This window comes from Cimex lectularius, unplaced genomic scaffold, assembly GCF_000648675.2.
Source record: "Cimex lectularius strain Harlan isolate CLEC.00 unplaced genomic scaffold, Clec_2.1 scaffold92, whole genome shotgun sequence".
Classification (NCBI taxonomy): domain Eukaryota; kingdom Metazoa; phylum Arthropoda; class Insecta; order Hemiptera; family Cimicidae; genus Cimex; species Cimex lectularius.
This window is the reverse complement of record NW_019942502.1, coordinates 1,261,321-1,278,196: the sequence shown is the minus strand read 5'-3', so window position 1 is coordinate 1,278,196 and position 16,876 is coordinate 1,261,321. Positions and strand designations below refer to the sequence as shown.

General features: G+C 34.5%; 1 protein-coding gene across 2 annotated transcripts in view; it reads right to left on the bottom strand.

Annotated features, from left to right (window-relative positions):
• LOC106670029 (atrial natriuretic peptide-converting enzyme-like) overlaps nt 1–16,876 on the bottom strand; it is a 111,695-nt gene that overhangs the window by 73,248 nt on the left and 21,571 nt on the right. Inside the window, exon 2 of one of the 2 annotated variants that reach the window (XM_014400030.2) lies at nt 10,033–10,056. The exons of the other annotated variant lie outside the window; for it this stretch is intronic. Coding sequence (XP_014255516.1) covers nt 10,033–10,056 — 24 coding nt within the window. The remainder of the gene's footprint in view (nt 1–10,032; nt 10,057–16,876) is intronic. 2 annotated transcript variants of the gene reach the window in all.

The following is a 16,876-nucleotide window of genomic DNA, read 5'->3' as shown; positions in this document are numbered from 1 at the left end:
CATCAGATCATTATCAACATTATCTAACATCACATTCTTATTAAATTTAAATAAAACCAATATGTAAAAGATTTTTATTGAAACATATTGCTAAATAAAAGCGCATTTGGAGATTTTTTTTGCATAATTATCAAGGACGTTCGGTTCAAAATTCGTCTGGATCTCTTCTGTTAAATTTTCCTATGCACAGGGCCTGGGGCAGTTTGTTGCTAGTCATTGCGTTAATCCACCGACGATGGCAAAATCCGTGACGACTCTGGACTGGAACAAACAGCGAGAATCAGCGGACCGAGATGAACGCCTGATATCGACGTGTTGACAAAATTTCATCAATCCGCGAAACAATTTTGCAACCTTTACGGCATTGTAGAACACCCAAATACATAGAAATCGCCGAGTATTTCCTACGCGACATTTTTTATATTTCAATTGTCCATAAAAAAATGTAAAACTTACTTTATTATTATATCTTTTTAGCTATTTTAAACATTTTTTCTGTCGCAATAATAATGAATAAATAAATATTATAAATATTGAACTGATCAACGCTTATCAAACATAAACCGTCACTGAGTCGCATACTGGGTCCGTCTACACTCGCGGATGTTTGGTGTTACACCAATCCGACTTCAATAAAGTTTTATTAGAGTTGGCATCATTAAAAAAAAGAAAGTTTAATCGGACAAACTGGTAAAATAAAGAATTGTTTGTGTATATGGAATATAGAATAGGACTTAAGAAATACCCTTGCGCGACGCCGGGTGAATTGAAAAAAAGGAACTGCTTAATTATCAGTAAAACGATAAAATTATTAAAAATAATTTTCCTGTGGGTGGACTAAAGGACTTAATAAATATCCTTGCGTGACAACTAGTCTATTGTGAAAAAAAGAGACTGTTCCATCATCAATAAAATTATTAAAAAGAAGAATTGTTTGTGAATATAGAATAAAGTGTAGGACTTAAGAAATATCCTTGAGCACTTGCGCAACACCAGGTCAAATGAGAAAAAGGAAACTGATGTATTTTCAATTAAACTGTTAAAAAGAATAGCTGTGTGTGTGTTTAAAAGAATAATCGTAGGACTTAAGAAATATCCTTGACCGACAACTAGTCGAATTCAGAAAAAAGAAGTCCCTGACGTACCATCAGTAAAACTGCTAAAAAGAAGAAGAAAAACTGTTTATTTATGTAAAATGGTGGATAGGACTTATAAAATTAGCTCACGAGGTAGTTCCTCACTGAAGATGGCAAAGAAACACCTTTGAGTAACATGAAAAACCCGCGGGTACAGACGGACCCAGTGCTGGTTTTACATGTAATCACCGACGCGCAAACACCCACCTTCAACTAAACTTGGGTCCGTCTATTTTCGCTGATTAGATGGTCATCGCATTTAATGTAATAAACCTAATTACATTTAATAAATAAATCTAATTACTGAAATACGAATTTTCAGAGCTATTAAATAATACATCATTTTTGGCTGGATTCGACGGGGGTCAGTTTTTCCTTCAATGTCCGTCGTTCAACTTAAAAATTCATAACACTTTTGGATTTTAAAGTTAAATCCCTTTACTTTCAGTCTGTGTAGATGTATAGATTATATGTCATTACAAGTCCGAAAATTGAGGATGAAATCAACAAAAACTCTTGAAACCAAATGAAAAACGGATCAGTGGAATCGATTCAAAGTTTTCTCCGTTTTGTGATTTCAAAAAGATCGAAAGCATGTATAAGGCGAAAAATATGAGAGAAAAGATGAATTTTTCTCTTTTACAAAAATTTGTAATCAAAGGTGTTTGTTGGGATAAAAAAACAACTAATATTAACATCGCTACGAAAATGTTTTACCCAAATTTCGTCAGATTTGTATTAGGCTGGACATAACATATAGCCTATATGGAAATACATAATTTGTGGCTGACATCTGAGAAAAATATTACCTCTGGCTAATTCAGCCCAAAAGTGTCTATGATAAAAAATGTATTCAGGGGTGTTTGTGGGTAGAAAAAAAGTAATATTAACGTTGTTTCTCGCTACAAAATTGTTTTACCAAAAAATGTCTATGAAAAAATTATATTCCAGGTTGTTTGTGGGTAGAAAAAAAACTAATATTAACTTTGTTTCTCGATACGAAAATATTTTACTCAAATTTCATTAGATTTGATTAGGCTGGACATAGTATATGACGTAGATATTGAAATACGTAATTTGTGACTGACATCTGAGAAAAATATTACCTCTGGCCAATTCAGCCCAAAAGTGTCTATGATAAAAAATGTATTCAGGGGTGTCTGTGGGTAGAAAAAAAGTAATATTAACGTTGTTTCTCGCTACGAAATTGTTTTACCAAAAAATGTCTATGAAAAAATTATATTCCAGGTTGTTTGTGGGTAGAAAAAAAACTAATATTAACTTTGTTTCTCAATACGAAAATATTTTACTCAAATTTCATTAGATTTGATTAGGCTGGACATAGTATATGACGTAGATATTGAAATACGTAATTTGTGACTGGCATCTGAGAAAAATATTACCTCTGGCCAATTCAGCCCAAAAATGTCTATGAAAAAACATGTATTCTAGGGTGTTTGTGGGTAGAAAAAACTAGTATTAACGTTGTTTCTCGCTACGAAAATGTTCTACCCAAATTTCATCAGATTTGTTTTAGCTTGGGTAAAATATACAGCATAGATATTGAAATACGTAATTTGTGACTGACATCTGAGAAAAATATTACCTCTGGCCTATTCAACCCAAAAATTTCTATGATAAAAAATCCTTATCATAATTTAAAAAATTGTAAATGTCTTCATTAGTGAATATTTTTTAGGATAAGAAAGATTTATGATGATTCTTGACTGCAGCTTTGAATTAAGAAACCCACTGGGTATATTTATTATATCAAGTCTCTAATTCCCAGCTTTAGCATCAATGATAATGTAATTACACCGATATGAGTCCGAGGTGGAGTTCAAGCTCTACATTAGTCTTGTGACCGCCGAGTGTAATTGGTAGTAATAACCTACGAAAGGGAAAATAAGATAAACGTTTTCGAATGCCTTATAAGGGAAACTTAACTTGCTATCAGGGAGATGTAAAGCGTTTCCAAGTGGGAAGAAAGCTGTTTATCGGCAGTGCGTCAGATGCAGGGAGATTCCACCACTATTACAAAACATCGCCTCCGCTCCGGGCCGTTGTGTAATACTTTCTTTTGTCGCGATGGACATTTGTCTTTGCTCCTGCCAGTTTCAAAACACGGATAGACAACGACTATCGGCTAATTTATTCAAATGCTTTGGCGCCTCGCAGTGGGGGAGATCTGGTAAATAGCTACCGCCGGAAGTCCGGCCATCTGTGACCACATCTAACCCGATTAACTGGATTTGGTATCGTTCGCGTATTTTTTTCCTCGAAATGATTTACTATTTTTAGATATAGGAAGGATTATACTGACAGTAATCCCTGGTGCAATTAAACCGTGTTTTTTTTTATTTTTTAATTGGGCCCGTTCCCATTGGGCTTTACAATGTAGAAATCCAAATCATGGGACTTTACGGTGGAAATATGTTCATTTTATGCAAATGGTCGGTTGCAACGATATGACTCAAGTGGATACAGGACAGGTTGACCCGTATAAAAGAGTGTTTAATGCTATGACCCCCAGGTGAGATTCAAGCTTTTTCCCAAGCCATCTCAATTTTCTAAAAATGTAAACGCAAAATCACCATATTTCGTAAGGATTTTAACATGGCCATTACATCAGTGGATTAATCCTTAAGGTCGCACATGAGGAAGTGTTAGACCAGCGTGTAATTTTAATTTTAATTCGGGGCAATTGGGAGTTTCGGTTTTGGCTTTGTGTATTTTTTGTTCGGTTCTTGTTTTTATAATTTATTCGGAGTCAAATTGCATAGTGTTATGTATGGAATTTCTTTCTTCTCCTATTTGGTCGGCTTATATTTGTTTTTGTATTTGCTTCGAAGAAAGCAGACGATTTCCTCGCTGAAATGTTAATTACAGAATACTTGTTAAGTAGACGATGCTTCCGTTTCATTTCTTTTTGTCACAATTGCTATAAAATGTTGTTAATGATTAAATGTATATTATTGTTTTGACAGTGATGAAGTTGGGATTTAAATTTTTTTGTTAGAGATGGCAGAATAAAAACAAATATAATAGGCTTTATGTATATTAAGAGAAAAGAAGAGAACTACTGCATCATGGGCAAGCCTGCTAAAAAGAAGATTTGTTTGTGTATATGGAAAAAAAGATTGAACTTCGGAAATATCCTTGCGCGACGCCAGGTCAATAGAGAAAAAAAGGAAGAACTGCTGTATGATCAATAAAACTGTTTAAAAAAAAGAATTATTTGTATAGATGAATCACAACATACGACCTAATAAATTTCCTGGCGCGTCGTCCAGTCAATTGAAAAAAGGAGAAACCGTTGTATCGCCAGTAAAATCATAAAATATTTTAAAAAATCATTGGTTCTGTAAGTGGAATAAAAGATAAGACTGAAGAAATATCTTTGCGTGACATCTAGCCAATTAATAAAAAATTATGATCTGCTGTATCATCGGCAAGCTTGTTAAAAAGAAGATTTTTTTGTGTATATGAAAAAAAGATAGAACTTCAGAAATATCCTTGCGCGACATCTAGTCAACTGAATAAAATATTTTCAGTAAAACTGTTAAAAAGAAGAATAAAAACATATACAACAGAATTCGTGTATATTAAGAAAAAAGAAGGAAACTGCTAAATCATCGGTAAGCCTGTTAAAAAGAAGATTTGTTTGTGTATATGGAAAAAAAGATGGAACTTCAGAAATATCCTTGCGCGACGCAAGGTCAATAGAGGAAAAAAGGAAGAATCCTGTATGATCAATAAAACTGTTCAAAAAAGGAATTATTTGTGTAGATTAATTACAGTGTAGAACCTAATAAATTTCCTGGCGCGTCGTCCAGTCAGTTGATAAAAAAGGAGAAACAATGTATCGTCAGTAATATCATAAAACTATTAAAAAGAAGATTTGTTTGTGTATATGGAAAAAAAGATAGAACTTCAGAAATATCCCTTCGCGACATCTAGTAATTTGAATAAAATATTTTCAGTAAAATTGTTAAAAAGAAGAATTGTTTCTGTTGGTGGGGAAAAGAATAGGATTTAAGATGTATCCTTGTACAAAGCCAGGTCAATTGAAAAAAAGAAGGAACTGCTGTTGTAGTAAAGCTGTTAAAAGAGGAATTGGTTTTGTATATGGTATAAAGGATAGGACTTAGACATTTCGCTGTATCATTCATGATATAGTTAAAAAGAAGAAATGTTTATGTATTGAATAAAAAACAAAGTTCCTCACTGAAAAATTTGAAAATAGGTTCTCTTCTACCAACAGCCAAATCAACTGAACTTTACTGATGTCCGTCTATTCAAAAAATTCTGTTCTACAATTTCCATTTCAATTTAAGCACCCTTTAAAGCTTTTAAAAATAAATTTTCATATTTAACAGATAATAGACGTTTTTTGGAGTGGATTCACCTGGGTGAAGTTTTTCTTAATGTCCGGTATTCTACTAGAAAATTCATAACTCCTTCAAAGTTCTGGATTTTTCGGTTAGAAATGTTAATCCTTTTTCTTGCCAGCAACGAATATATATGTTACTATAAGTGAGAAAACTAAGAATGAAATCAACAACAAAAAATCTTAAAACTGTATCGGTTTTAATTTATTCACTTAGAAGATTTGTATTTCCTTCCTGAAGAAAGTAGGCGATTTATTTCTAATTGTAATCTTCCAACGTAAAGGTTGATGGTATTTCAGGTTACAAGGTGAAATGTTAATTACAGAATAATTAATATTGTTTATTAATTAAATGATGCTTTCTTTACCCAAAAAATTCTAAGGTCGTACTTGACTTTTGGGGAAAACATTTTTTGGGGAAGGCATAAATCCACGCTTTCTTCTTTTGCCAATTTATTCCAAATGACATCACGGGTCGCAAATTTTAAAGAGGACGCGTAAAAAGGGGACAATTTATCAATAAAAAAAAGAAAAAGGAAAACGGCGTGTAAGCTCTTTCTCTCTGCAGTGAAAGCGTTTCCAGAAAAAGACAATACCGGCTCGTCGGACCGGACGAATTCCGAAGTCCACCCTCGGAAGGATAAATTGTCTTTTTCACCCACCTCACAAACCCGTTGAACTAGCCTTCCAAGGACGGCTGACTATCTCCGAAATGTTTATCCCACTTGCGTAACTTGAACGTATTTTGTCGTCTTTTGAGGATCAAGGGGTTTTGGTTTTTTTCAAAAACGACCAGATGCAAGAGGCACCATCTTTCAGAAATCCGGCGTCGGATTACCATTCTCCGGTTCAATTAAAATATTTCAAGCAGTGGTAAAAAGACAGTAAAATCTTTTATTACGAATGCTCTTCTCCGTTAATCTCATTTATATAAATAAAAACAGATGTTAATTCTGAAAATATGTGTGACCTATGGCAAAAATAAATACTTTAATAATGTTTTTTCTCCTTCAAATTACTAATTTTTCAGTTCAAATTAATACTCAATATACAAATTAACTTCATATTAATCCAAGTTAGTCAGACCCAATAGAGGAGGAAATGTAACTTTTTTTGATGGTACATAGTAAGTCGAAAAATATTAGACACGTGCCCCTTAAAAATTTACATATTTTTGTTAAAACGTCATTTTCGATTCGTTATTTTACGTACGATAAGAAAATAATAAGGAAGATTGTATTTAATGATATTAGATGTATAAAAAGTTACAAAAACCATAAGATGTTTTCAGTAAAATAAATAAAAATAATTTAAAATGTTGAACCAATTTGGATTGGTTTTGAACAACTTTAATGCCCATTAGTTATGAATTTTTATATTTTTATTAAAATATGGTTTTCTGCTTTTTTTCTGCATGTATTTTCAGGTTATTATGTATCAGTGGATTTTACGAGGGATAAGAAAATTTACAAATTAAAGTCATAATAATCCAAATTACTCAAACTCAAAAGAGGAGGAAATGTAACTTTTTATGGTATATTATGGTCGAAAAATATTAGACGTTTCCGATCTTGCTAGCCAATGTGACAAAGCAATTTATATATTTTTGTAAAAATATGATTTTCGATTCGTGATTTTACATAGGATAAGAAAATAATAAAAAGGATTGTATTTAATGAGATTAGATGTATAAAAAGTTACAAAAACTATAAGACTTTTTGAGCAAAATAAACACACAAAAATTTGCTGATTTGAAATGTTGAACCAATTTTGATTGGTTTTGAACGTCAACGTTTTTTTTTTTGCATCTATTTCAAGGTTCTTGTGTATCAATCGATTTTATAAGGAATAAAAAATAATATGTAAGATTGCAATTACTGAGATTAGATATATAAAAATTTAAAAATCCATAAGATATTTTCAGTGAAATAAGCAAAAAAAAATTATGAATCAATTTGGATTGGTTTTGAACGCAACCTTTAAAATTCATTAGTACGAATTTTTATATATTTGTTGAAACATGGTTTTCAGATTTTTTTTCTGCATATATTTCAAGATTATTATGTGTAAGTCGATTTTACGAGGGATAAGAAAATATATTATGTAAGATCGCATTTAATAAGATTAGATTTAAAAAAAGTACCAAAAAACCATAAGATCTATTCGATAAAATAAGCCAAAAAATTTTATGAACCAATTTGGATTAGTTTTAATCGTCAACTTTAATTCCCATCAGTACGAATTTTTATATATTTATTAAAATAAGTGTTTTTTCTTTTTTCTGCATTATTTCAAAGTCATTATTTATCAGTCGATTTTACGATTGATATGAAAATAATATGTAAGATTGGATTTAATAAGATTAGAATAAAAAAAGTTCCAAAAATCATAAGATGTTTTCAGTGAAATAAGCCAAAAAAATATTTTACGAATCAAGATTGAAATATGGTTTTCTGTTTTTTTTTTCGTGTATTTCAAGGTTATTATGTATCAATCGATTTTACGAGGAATATGAAAACAATATCATAATTACATTTAATATGATTTGATGTATAAAAATTTAAAAGTGTTTTCAGTAAAATAAATCAATGTTGAAAAAACTAATTTGGATTAGTTTTGAACGTCCTTTAAAGCCAATAATGACAATTTTTAACGCAAAAAAATAATAGATATTTCTAGGCTTGATTCGCCTGGGTCAATTATTTTATCCTCAAATGTCCAATGTACCATTTAAAAATTCATACCTACTCTTCATTTAATTCAAATTTAACGATAATACAATCGTTGAAAAGCTGAATTTTCTACTTTTAGTCTTTATAGAGAAGATTTTGATATTATATCAGTATAAGTTAGAAAATGTTGATAAAATCAATAAAAAAATTTAAATGTTTGATTTTATATCACTAGTTCTAATTTATTTAGAAATATCAGGTTTATGGTATTACGTATGGTTTGTAGGTTTTTTAACCCTTGTAAAGTTTCACGTAGATCAGTGGATTCGTTTAAAATTATCATCATTTTTGTTATTTAATAAAAAAATCGTAAGCTTTTAGAAAGGCGAAAAATTTTAGAAAAATACTGTGTACATTGGTTTTAAGAAAAATTGTATTTATTGTAGTATTATTTGGGGGTATTCAAAAAACGAATATTAATTTTGATTCCTGCTACAAAAATATTTTCAACTACTTCAGACTTTATTTTAGAGATTAAGTATATTAGATTTTATTAACTGAGATTAAATATATAAAAAGTTCCAAAAGCCAAAATACTCTTCTATAAAATTACTATTATTATTTTATTTTTATTTTCTGACAGTTCTAATTTATTTATCTAGAGTAGGACTGTGCAATTTAAACGAAGCTTATAGATTTTTCAACGTTTTTAAATTTGCCGTAGGTCAGTGCAGTTGTTTCAAATTTATCGCCATATTTCGTAATTTTCTGACAAAATCGTACACATTTGGAAGGGGGAAAATTCCGGCAAAGGCGAGGATGATAGTGTTAGGTTGTTTAAGTCGGACGATTGAAAAGAGAAGAGGTGCGAGGACGTCGCTCTGTGCGACACCTCCTCGAATAGGATGGATAAGAGATTGGATCTTAGGCAATAGGTTGCTGGTAGGATTTTCTTGAGCTTTACATTGAACTTTCAAACAATGAATTTTATTTTTATCAATTTTTTAAAACCGAGGCTATCATTAAACAAAGTGCTTAGAACCGTATTGTCTTTATTAAATATGTTAATATGTTTAATTGCTAAATCTTTCTTGTAAGAGTGCTGCCAGAAGCCCAAGTAATGTGCAGATTTTAAAAATAGTTGACCACGTTGAAATTTTCCAAAAAATTTAAAAGCAATTTTGATTATATTGTAAGATCGATGTGTGGAAGAGAAACCGAAGTAAAGATGACAACGTCGAGATTCAATAAAATGATGATTGGCCATCCCTTTCCTTTTGTTCACGACATCGTCAGGAAAGGATCGATGTCGTGACAGTTACAATTGCGCCATCCTCCATGGAAGGTTGTGCACAGCCGAAATTGACATTTGGGCGCTTTTTCACCGGTTTTCCCCTCGCAAGGACACCCCCGCGAGCCGAGAGACGGAACAAACCGAATCGGATAAAAGGCCGTGTCGAGGGGGCGCGCGCGAATGCGCAATTCACGGTGGCAAGGTTAAAAGAAAGAGGTAACGAAATAGGACGATAAATACCACTTCGAACGACTGTAATTTCAACCCGAGGAGTACAATTAAAAAAACAGATTTACGATGGTTAACACAAAAAAACCTGCTAACTATTAGCAGTTGACGAGCATATAATTAAAGAAACGATAATCAGTCCGCAGCTATCGATGATCAACAACAAACATTATAATAAAAGAATTTGTCTTATCTTTACCTGGTTAAATAAGATTTGTACAATTCCTTAACAGATTTAATTAGATAAAATAGTAACACATTTTAAGTCGCTAGTGTTATCAGCAAAAAAATGATACCCTGATTATGACTTACCAGTTTCTGATCCGACAGCCCAACCTGGAAAAGAAAGTGAGGATTTTAGTATTTATTGCATCGTTTCCAAAAAAAATTTATATTTTGAATTTTTACGATATAGGAATTATTATCTTAATAGGGTTTCTTTTTTTAAGTCCGAAGCCGTTATAAAAAACTTGATTTGATTCCTGTTTTTTCCAGGAATTATCGATTTTTACTCCAAATCCATTATGGTTTTTAATAATTTTTTGAATTTACAAAATTAATGTACATGGAGGAAATAGTACAGTTAGAGAAAGATCTGATAGACGAGGAGGCAGTACTGGAACTCTCTTTTTAGAAGAAGATGTCATGAAGCTATCGTCGTTTTATACAGCGTGGAAGATTCTAGGGGTCGGAAGTTGAGCAACCATGGGATAGTGGTTTAGTGGAAATGAGGAAGCGTGTCCACTTATCAAAGAAAAAAAAGAAAAGTCCTAAGAAAAATATTCGGCCTTAAGTGTGCAAACGGCGAGTGGAAAGTACGCAAGAATGAGCACTAAACCTGGTGGAGCAATGGTGTTCAAAACGGGGATTTAAAACAAACCCCTCAAAAACCACCCTAATTGCTTTCACCAAGATACAAGGCTTACGTTTCTATAACGAAATGCTGCAACTAAAAAATGAGGTTAAATGCCTAGGAATAATCTTTGATAGAAAATTAACCTGGAACCCTCACCTGCAACATATCATAGCAAAAAGTAAAATCTCGCTAATGGCCACAAGAAGAACCCTAGGCAAATCTTGGGGATTAACACTGAAAATGGCCTATTGGGAACACAGGGCAGTAATAAGACCCAGAATAACCTATGGATCACTAATCTGATGGAACAAAGCTCAACAAAAATAGCTACCCAAGCATTAGACAGCATACAAAAACTAGATGTGGTTTCTACCTCATTGGCACAGCGGCAATGATAACAACCCCTACAAATGCATTAGAAACTCTGCTAAACCTACCTCCATTGGAAATATTTATACAAGAAGAGGCTAGGAAAAGCTCACTTAGGCTCCAGAAACAATTAAATTGGATAGGAACTAAACAATTCGGGCACACAAGCATAAGTTACAAAATCAGACATTTTACATTAGAAATGGGGACTGACTATATGATCCCAACATTCTTTACAACTTCCTACAAAGACCCAACGAATTATAAAGAAGAGGTAGAATACAGGAGAGCATTAGATACAATGATATGGTATACAGATGGATCCAAATCAAATGAAGGGACCGGATCGGGCGTTTTATGTACAAGCCCAAAACATGAGCAATCAAACTCATTAGATAAGTACCCTTCGGTCTTTCAAGCAGAAATACATGCCATCAATGCTTGTGCCCTGGAAAAGCTTAAAAGACACTGGTACAAAATCCTCATAAGATCTCATAGCCAAGCAGTCATTAAAGCATTAGCATGTAAAAGAATCATATCAAAATTAGTTAGTGAATCCAAAATCTCCAAAATCTGGGGAAAACACAACAACCAGATGATACCTTGGGGCCAGGGCACAGGGGAATGAGAAAGCTGATAGTCTGGCCAGATGAGGATCTGCAAGTCCATACTTAGGCCCCGAACCTATACTTAGGATAATAAAAACAAATATCGAATCCTCCATCGCACAACGGATCCAAACAAAACAAAAGGAGAAGTGGATGAACTCTAGCAGTGCTAGACATAGTTAATTTATGATGAAATAACCTTCAGCAAGACTGGCAAAATCATTGGTGCAATTGGAGAGGGCCAAACTCAGAGGAGTTTAGGACTGCTAACCGTTCACTGGCGTCAGAGAACACATCTACACAACATGGGCATATACAACGATGATCTCTTTTGCAAAATGTTTAATGAGGAGGAGGAATCAGCCACTCAGCTTCGAATGCGAAGCAACAGCTCAATAGAGATTTAACGTAGCGTATGGAAAAAAAAATTAGGGAATCTAATTGCAGCAGCGACAGTCAATAACCTGATACTTGTAAGGAGAAGGATTGAGTCTGTTACACTGAACTAAGGATCTAGGAAGGTATAATAAGCCAAAAGGCTGCAGTGCCTGGGGAGCACAAACTCCACTTCCTAGTGTCCTTTTTTACCATACCATATTAAACACTGATGAATTAAAGCAATTATTTGGCTAGCCGGATATAGTTGCCAAAAATAAAGAATGGAAAGTTGCGATGGTTGGGTCTCGTGGAGAGGATGCCTCAAGATAGTCTTCCAAGGAAACCCCTCTGTAGTAAGTCAGGAGTCTTAAGAAGATGAGGACGCCCTCGGCTTAGGAAGTTGAACGATGTGGAGGAGGACGGGTGAAAGGAGATGGCGCCTAAAAGTCGAAGAACGAAACGAATGGGGAATACTTATTGAGGATGTCCAGGTACTTCGTTAAGGACTGTCGCACCGTAAGTTTCCACTTATCCACCGACGAAGCAACCTTCTTTTAATCAAGTTTTTATTGCAAATTTAGCATATTGTTAATATTGTTTTATATACAAATATTGTTTGTTGCTTTATAAGTAATCTAATATGTCAAAACTGCATATAATTATTTAATTCTCAATGCGGTATCGATGACAAAATATAATTAGATAATAAGCAATTAGATCTGAATGCATGTACAGACTGAGGGCATGCTCGTTTTTCTAACTCGAAAGATAATTAGAAGAATTCCCCCTTGATAGCAATCCTATTCTCATGCTCCAGTTTCTCGTAAGGTTTTTCAGTAAATATTCTTTTGTGCCTAAATAGAGATTTGCCTTATATAACCTTTAATTAGACGCGAACACTCGCGGTGTAATTGTGTAACAGAAATTATTCCCTTAAGAACAAAACCGTATGAGCCAAAAAGTAAAAGAAAATGCGAACATAAAAACGATTTACAATACAACTGATCCATATTTATTTCCTGGTAGGTTTTGATGAATAAGATTATTATTTATCGAACCATGTGATAGGAGATCAAAACAACCTAGAACCGAAAAGGCATGACCAACATTGCCATCTAACCAGACAAGAGGCACCAGGCACTCCTCGATAGTGAAGTCCCGATCTGTTTGGGATTGCATCAAGACCATTTCAGATATTGCGGAAAGCAGCACAATTACCCTTGTTTGGATACATGAAAAAGAGACTGATAAATTTGCCAAGGAAAGTTAGATCAGGCCCCCTATCTGCGGTGAACCATTTACGGCCGAACTGCAGAAAACGTAGACCCATCGGTTCCACGGCAGTAAAATAAAATTTAAAAAAAACTCGTGAAAGGACTGCAGAATCTAGGACGAGTTGGGACTGGAAAGATTGCTGACAGGACACTGCAGATCCGCAGAAATATGCATAGACTCGGAGCAGCAGAAATCAGTCTTCAAGAAAAAGATACAGAGGAATATAAAGACTGAAATTCTTACTCCTAGGAGAAGGTACAATAAACCAGAAGGCTGCAGTGCCGGGGGAGTACAAACCCCCTTCCTAGTACCTTACTCCTGGGAGAAGAAAAGATGCTGGATATTTCCAAAAAAAAAATTACTATTCAGACATACAGTCGGGCTAAAGAGAACTCATCGGTAAAGTTGGGATTGCATCAAGGCCCTAACTTGATTGGCGAAAACTCAAAAATTATCCTCGTTTGGATCACAGGACATACGGGCAAAAAATCTGGTAGTTGGATGGAATGGTAGACGTGGATAAGGAAAATTCGATCTGGAGGCCTTGATCCTTTTGTGGCACACCAAATTCCACAAAAAACTCATCAGACCATTAAGAATAAGTCCTTGTTTCAAAAATGTCTCTAAACCTAGAACTTGTTAGGAGACTAGGAAAGCGAAGAAGAAACAGCAGAACTTGTCCTTTCATGGTTCGACCTATTATGACTAGTTGACTGCTGACTGGACATACTCATCAAAATGTAGCAACAGAAACAAACTTGCATATACTGGCCAGAGCCGTTTGCGATTGCGTCAAGTCTCTGGCATATATTGTCAAAATGGAGGACGTAAATTGGCCAAGGAAAGTTCGATGAGGGCACCTATCGGGCCTGAACCTTTTCGTGATGTACCTAATTTAGTCAGATTAAGAATAAATCCTCGGTTCAATGGGACAGAAATATTCGAAAAAGTTTATCAAAGAAAATTGCAGAAAATAACGATAGAAATATTAAACCTTAGAGATGCTAGAACTGGAATGATGACACCTGTACTCCTGAGTCATATGTACTCGGAGGAGCAGAAACAAGCAAGGGAAAAACAGAAAAATGCAAGCTTAGACTCCTACTCCTGGGAGAAGAATAGAAGTGGATATTTCGAAAAAAAGAATAACCAACTACTCGGACAGCCAGGAGGTACTAAAGGGTAATAAAGCCCAGATCTGTTCGGGATTGCATCAAGGTCTGTCCAGAGATTGATAAAAACTCCCAAATACCCTTGTTTGGGTAACGTGACACACAGGGCAAAGAATCTGATAGACGGACAGATTGATAGACTGGTACAAGGTAAGTACGATCAAGGCATCTAATGGCCCTGAACTTTTGTAGCATACCAAATTCACACATCAGATTAATAAGAATAAATTCTTGGTTCAATGAGACCGTTTCGCAGGACATAAACCGGAAAAGTTTATCAAAGAACCATCGCAGACTAACAACAGAACTACTAAACCTAGGACGTGAATAATAGTAGGACTGCTGACAGGACTCTGCAAACTTTGAAAACATATGAGTAGACTTAGAGCAGCAGAAAGGAACAATGGAAGGTCCCGTACCCCTTGGCATATCGTATTACCAAAAGCGCAGATTCATCATGGGTGAAGTTTCCGGTTCAATGGGGATGTATTCCAGGACAGACCCATGCGAAAAAGTTCATCAAATGATCAGAAACTAATATGGTAGAACTACCGAGGACTTGATAGAAATGGCAGTTGGACAGTCCAAAGACATACGAATTGTTCAAATAGTGCCAGGACGAAGAAGGATCAATAGAACATGTCGTTTCTTGGTGCGAAGGAGCAAACTGAAAGAAACAATCGGGATAGAAAAAGCCTAAAGGATACTCAGGGAGACAATAAATTTTTCGAATCTGGTTTATAAAGAGCTTTGAACGTTGAGGAGATTGCACAATAGACCAATATTGGTCGCGGTGCGCAAGGTCAAAAAAGGCCGACTCATTCTAACCTTTAATATATATTATTTTGAGTTCATCAGCTTTTAAATTAAGAAGAGAAAAAAACAACTTCAAGGTAGATGTTAATAAACTTTAGTTTTTAAGAGCAACTTACGCAAGTTTGAATAAAATTACCATTTTTTACTCGGTTAGAGCATTTCTAGAAACGCGTTATCTCGCTAATTAACTTATCACTTAAATTTTACTAACTTATATCACATGTAGGGGTTATTTCTCCTGTTCGCCCACCCGCCCGGTTAATAAAACTGCAACCGGATGTTTTTCCTGGTTTTAAAATAGACCTGACAAAGAAAAGCAACAAGCGGGAATTTTCCCACTTCGACGGAATGTCACCACGTTGCGTAAGGACGATGCCATCCACCCCCGATACGGTCTGTATGACCTTTCGGAGAAAGTTGAGAGTGGACCCCTTTGACTTATCACCTACTAAAACTTCATAACACACCTAAGAAGCCGTTATTAAAAGTCATCAATCCTCGCATTATCCCCTTCGGGGGACCGGCGAGAATCGGCTAATATCACCGATGCCCTCGGATACCGGTTAAAGTTCATTTGGAAACTTTGAAACAACCCGTAAATTCCGTACAAAAATAACTCGGTAATTGTTTCGTTTTTTTCCGCCGGGGGTTTCGAGCTTTGAAAATAAGGTACGGATTGAGATGTATTTATGTATGAAAGGAGAACCCACGCAGAGGTGAACATTCCATTGGTATCCATTGTCCTTCGCATGAGCCCCTGCGAAGAGCAATCATGTTTACAAGGATCATGAATTAATCATGAACCTTTTAAACCGTATAAAACTCTAGACAACGACATGTCCATTCCTTGTTAATTACACATTTCGCTCCTCCATTTCAGAAAGGACAATTCTTGCCGAAGAAGTGCCGAATCCAAGGCAAACACCTATTTCGATTGACGAAGTTTCTATTGTAAATGAATCCTCAGAATATTATAGTTCAATTAAACTTTAAAAATAAAAATATTAAGTGGAAAAAATAATAATTGACCCATTTCCAAAGTCAAATTTTAACAAGAAATCGACAGAAATTTGTCCTTGATAATAAATTTTGTTGGTAAAAAAGTTACGAGCAAAAAATACTGCCAAGTTTTCAAGGAGCAAGTGGACCACATATTTGTCGGTCGTTCCACCGCCCCGAGGAGCCAGCCTGTAATAATTTCCTGTGATTTCCTTTTCGGATCATCGGGGTGATGAACCTCTTAGGTCCTTTACGATCATTTCGGTCCGTCTATCTTCGCTCTTTTGGTCTGACGCGTTCCAACATCTTGTTCATCTCCAGTGGTCTGTGTGATTTACATTTACTCGAGTTCATTTTATAAAAAAAACTTGTAAGAATGCTTAGCCATTATCAATTGGTATCTTTGATGGATTAAGTTTGAGATTTTTTAGTTTGAGTCAGTTCCTTTTGTTATGTTATATAATATGATATATAATGTAAATGATGTATGTGAGATGTTGATTCCTGTATTTATGATGTTGAATGTATTATGTTTGTATAATTTTTCATCCTTTTTGTACGTCCTGAAGTACCTTCAAGCTGTACTTTTAAGTGTTGTTTTTCATTTTTTTATTCTATTTGATGCATTTTTCTCCGCATGCTATTGAGTATATACTATTTTTGCCTTGCGGCTTTTTTCTTTT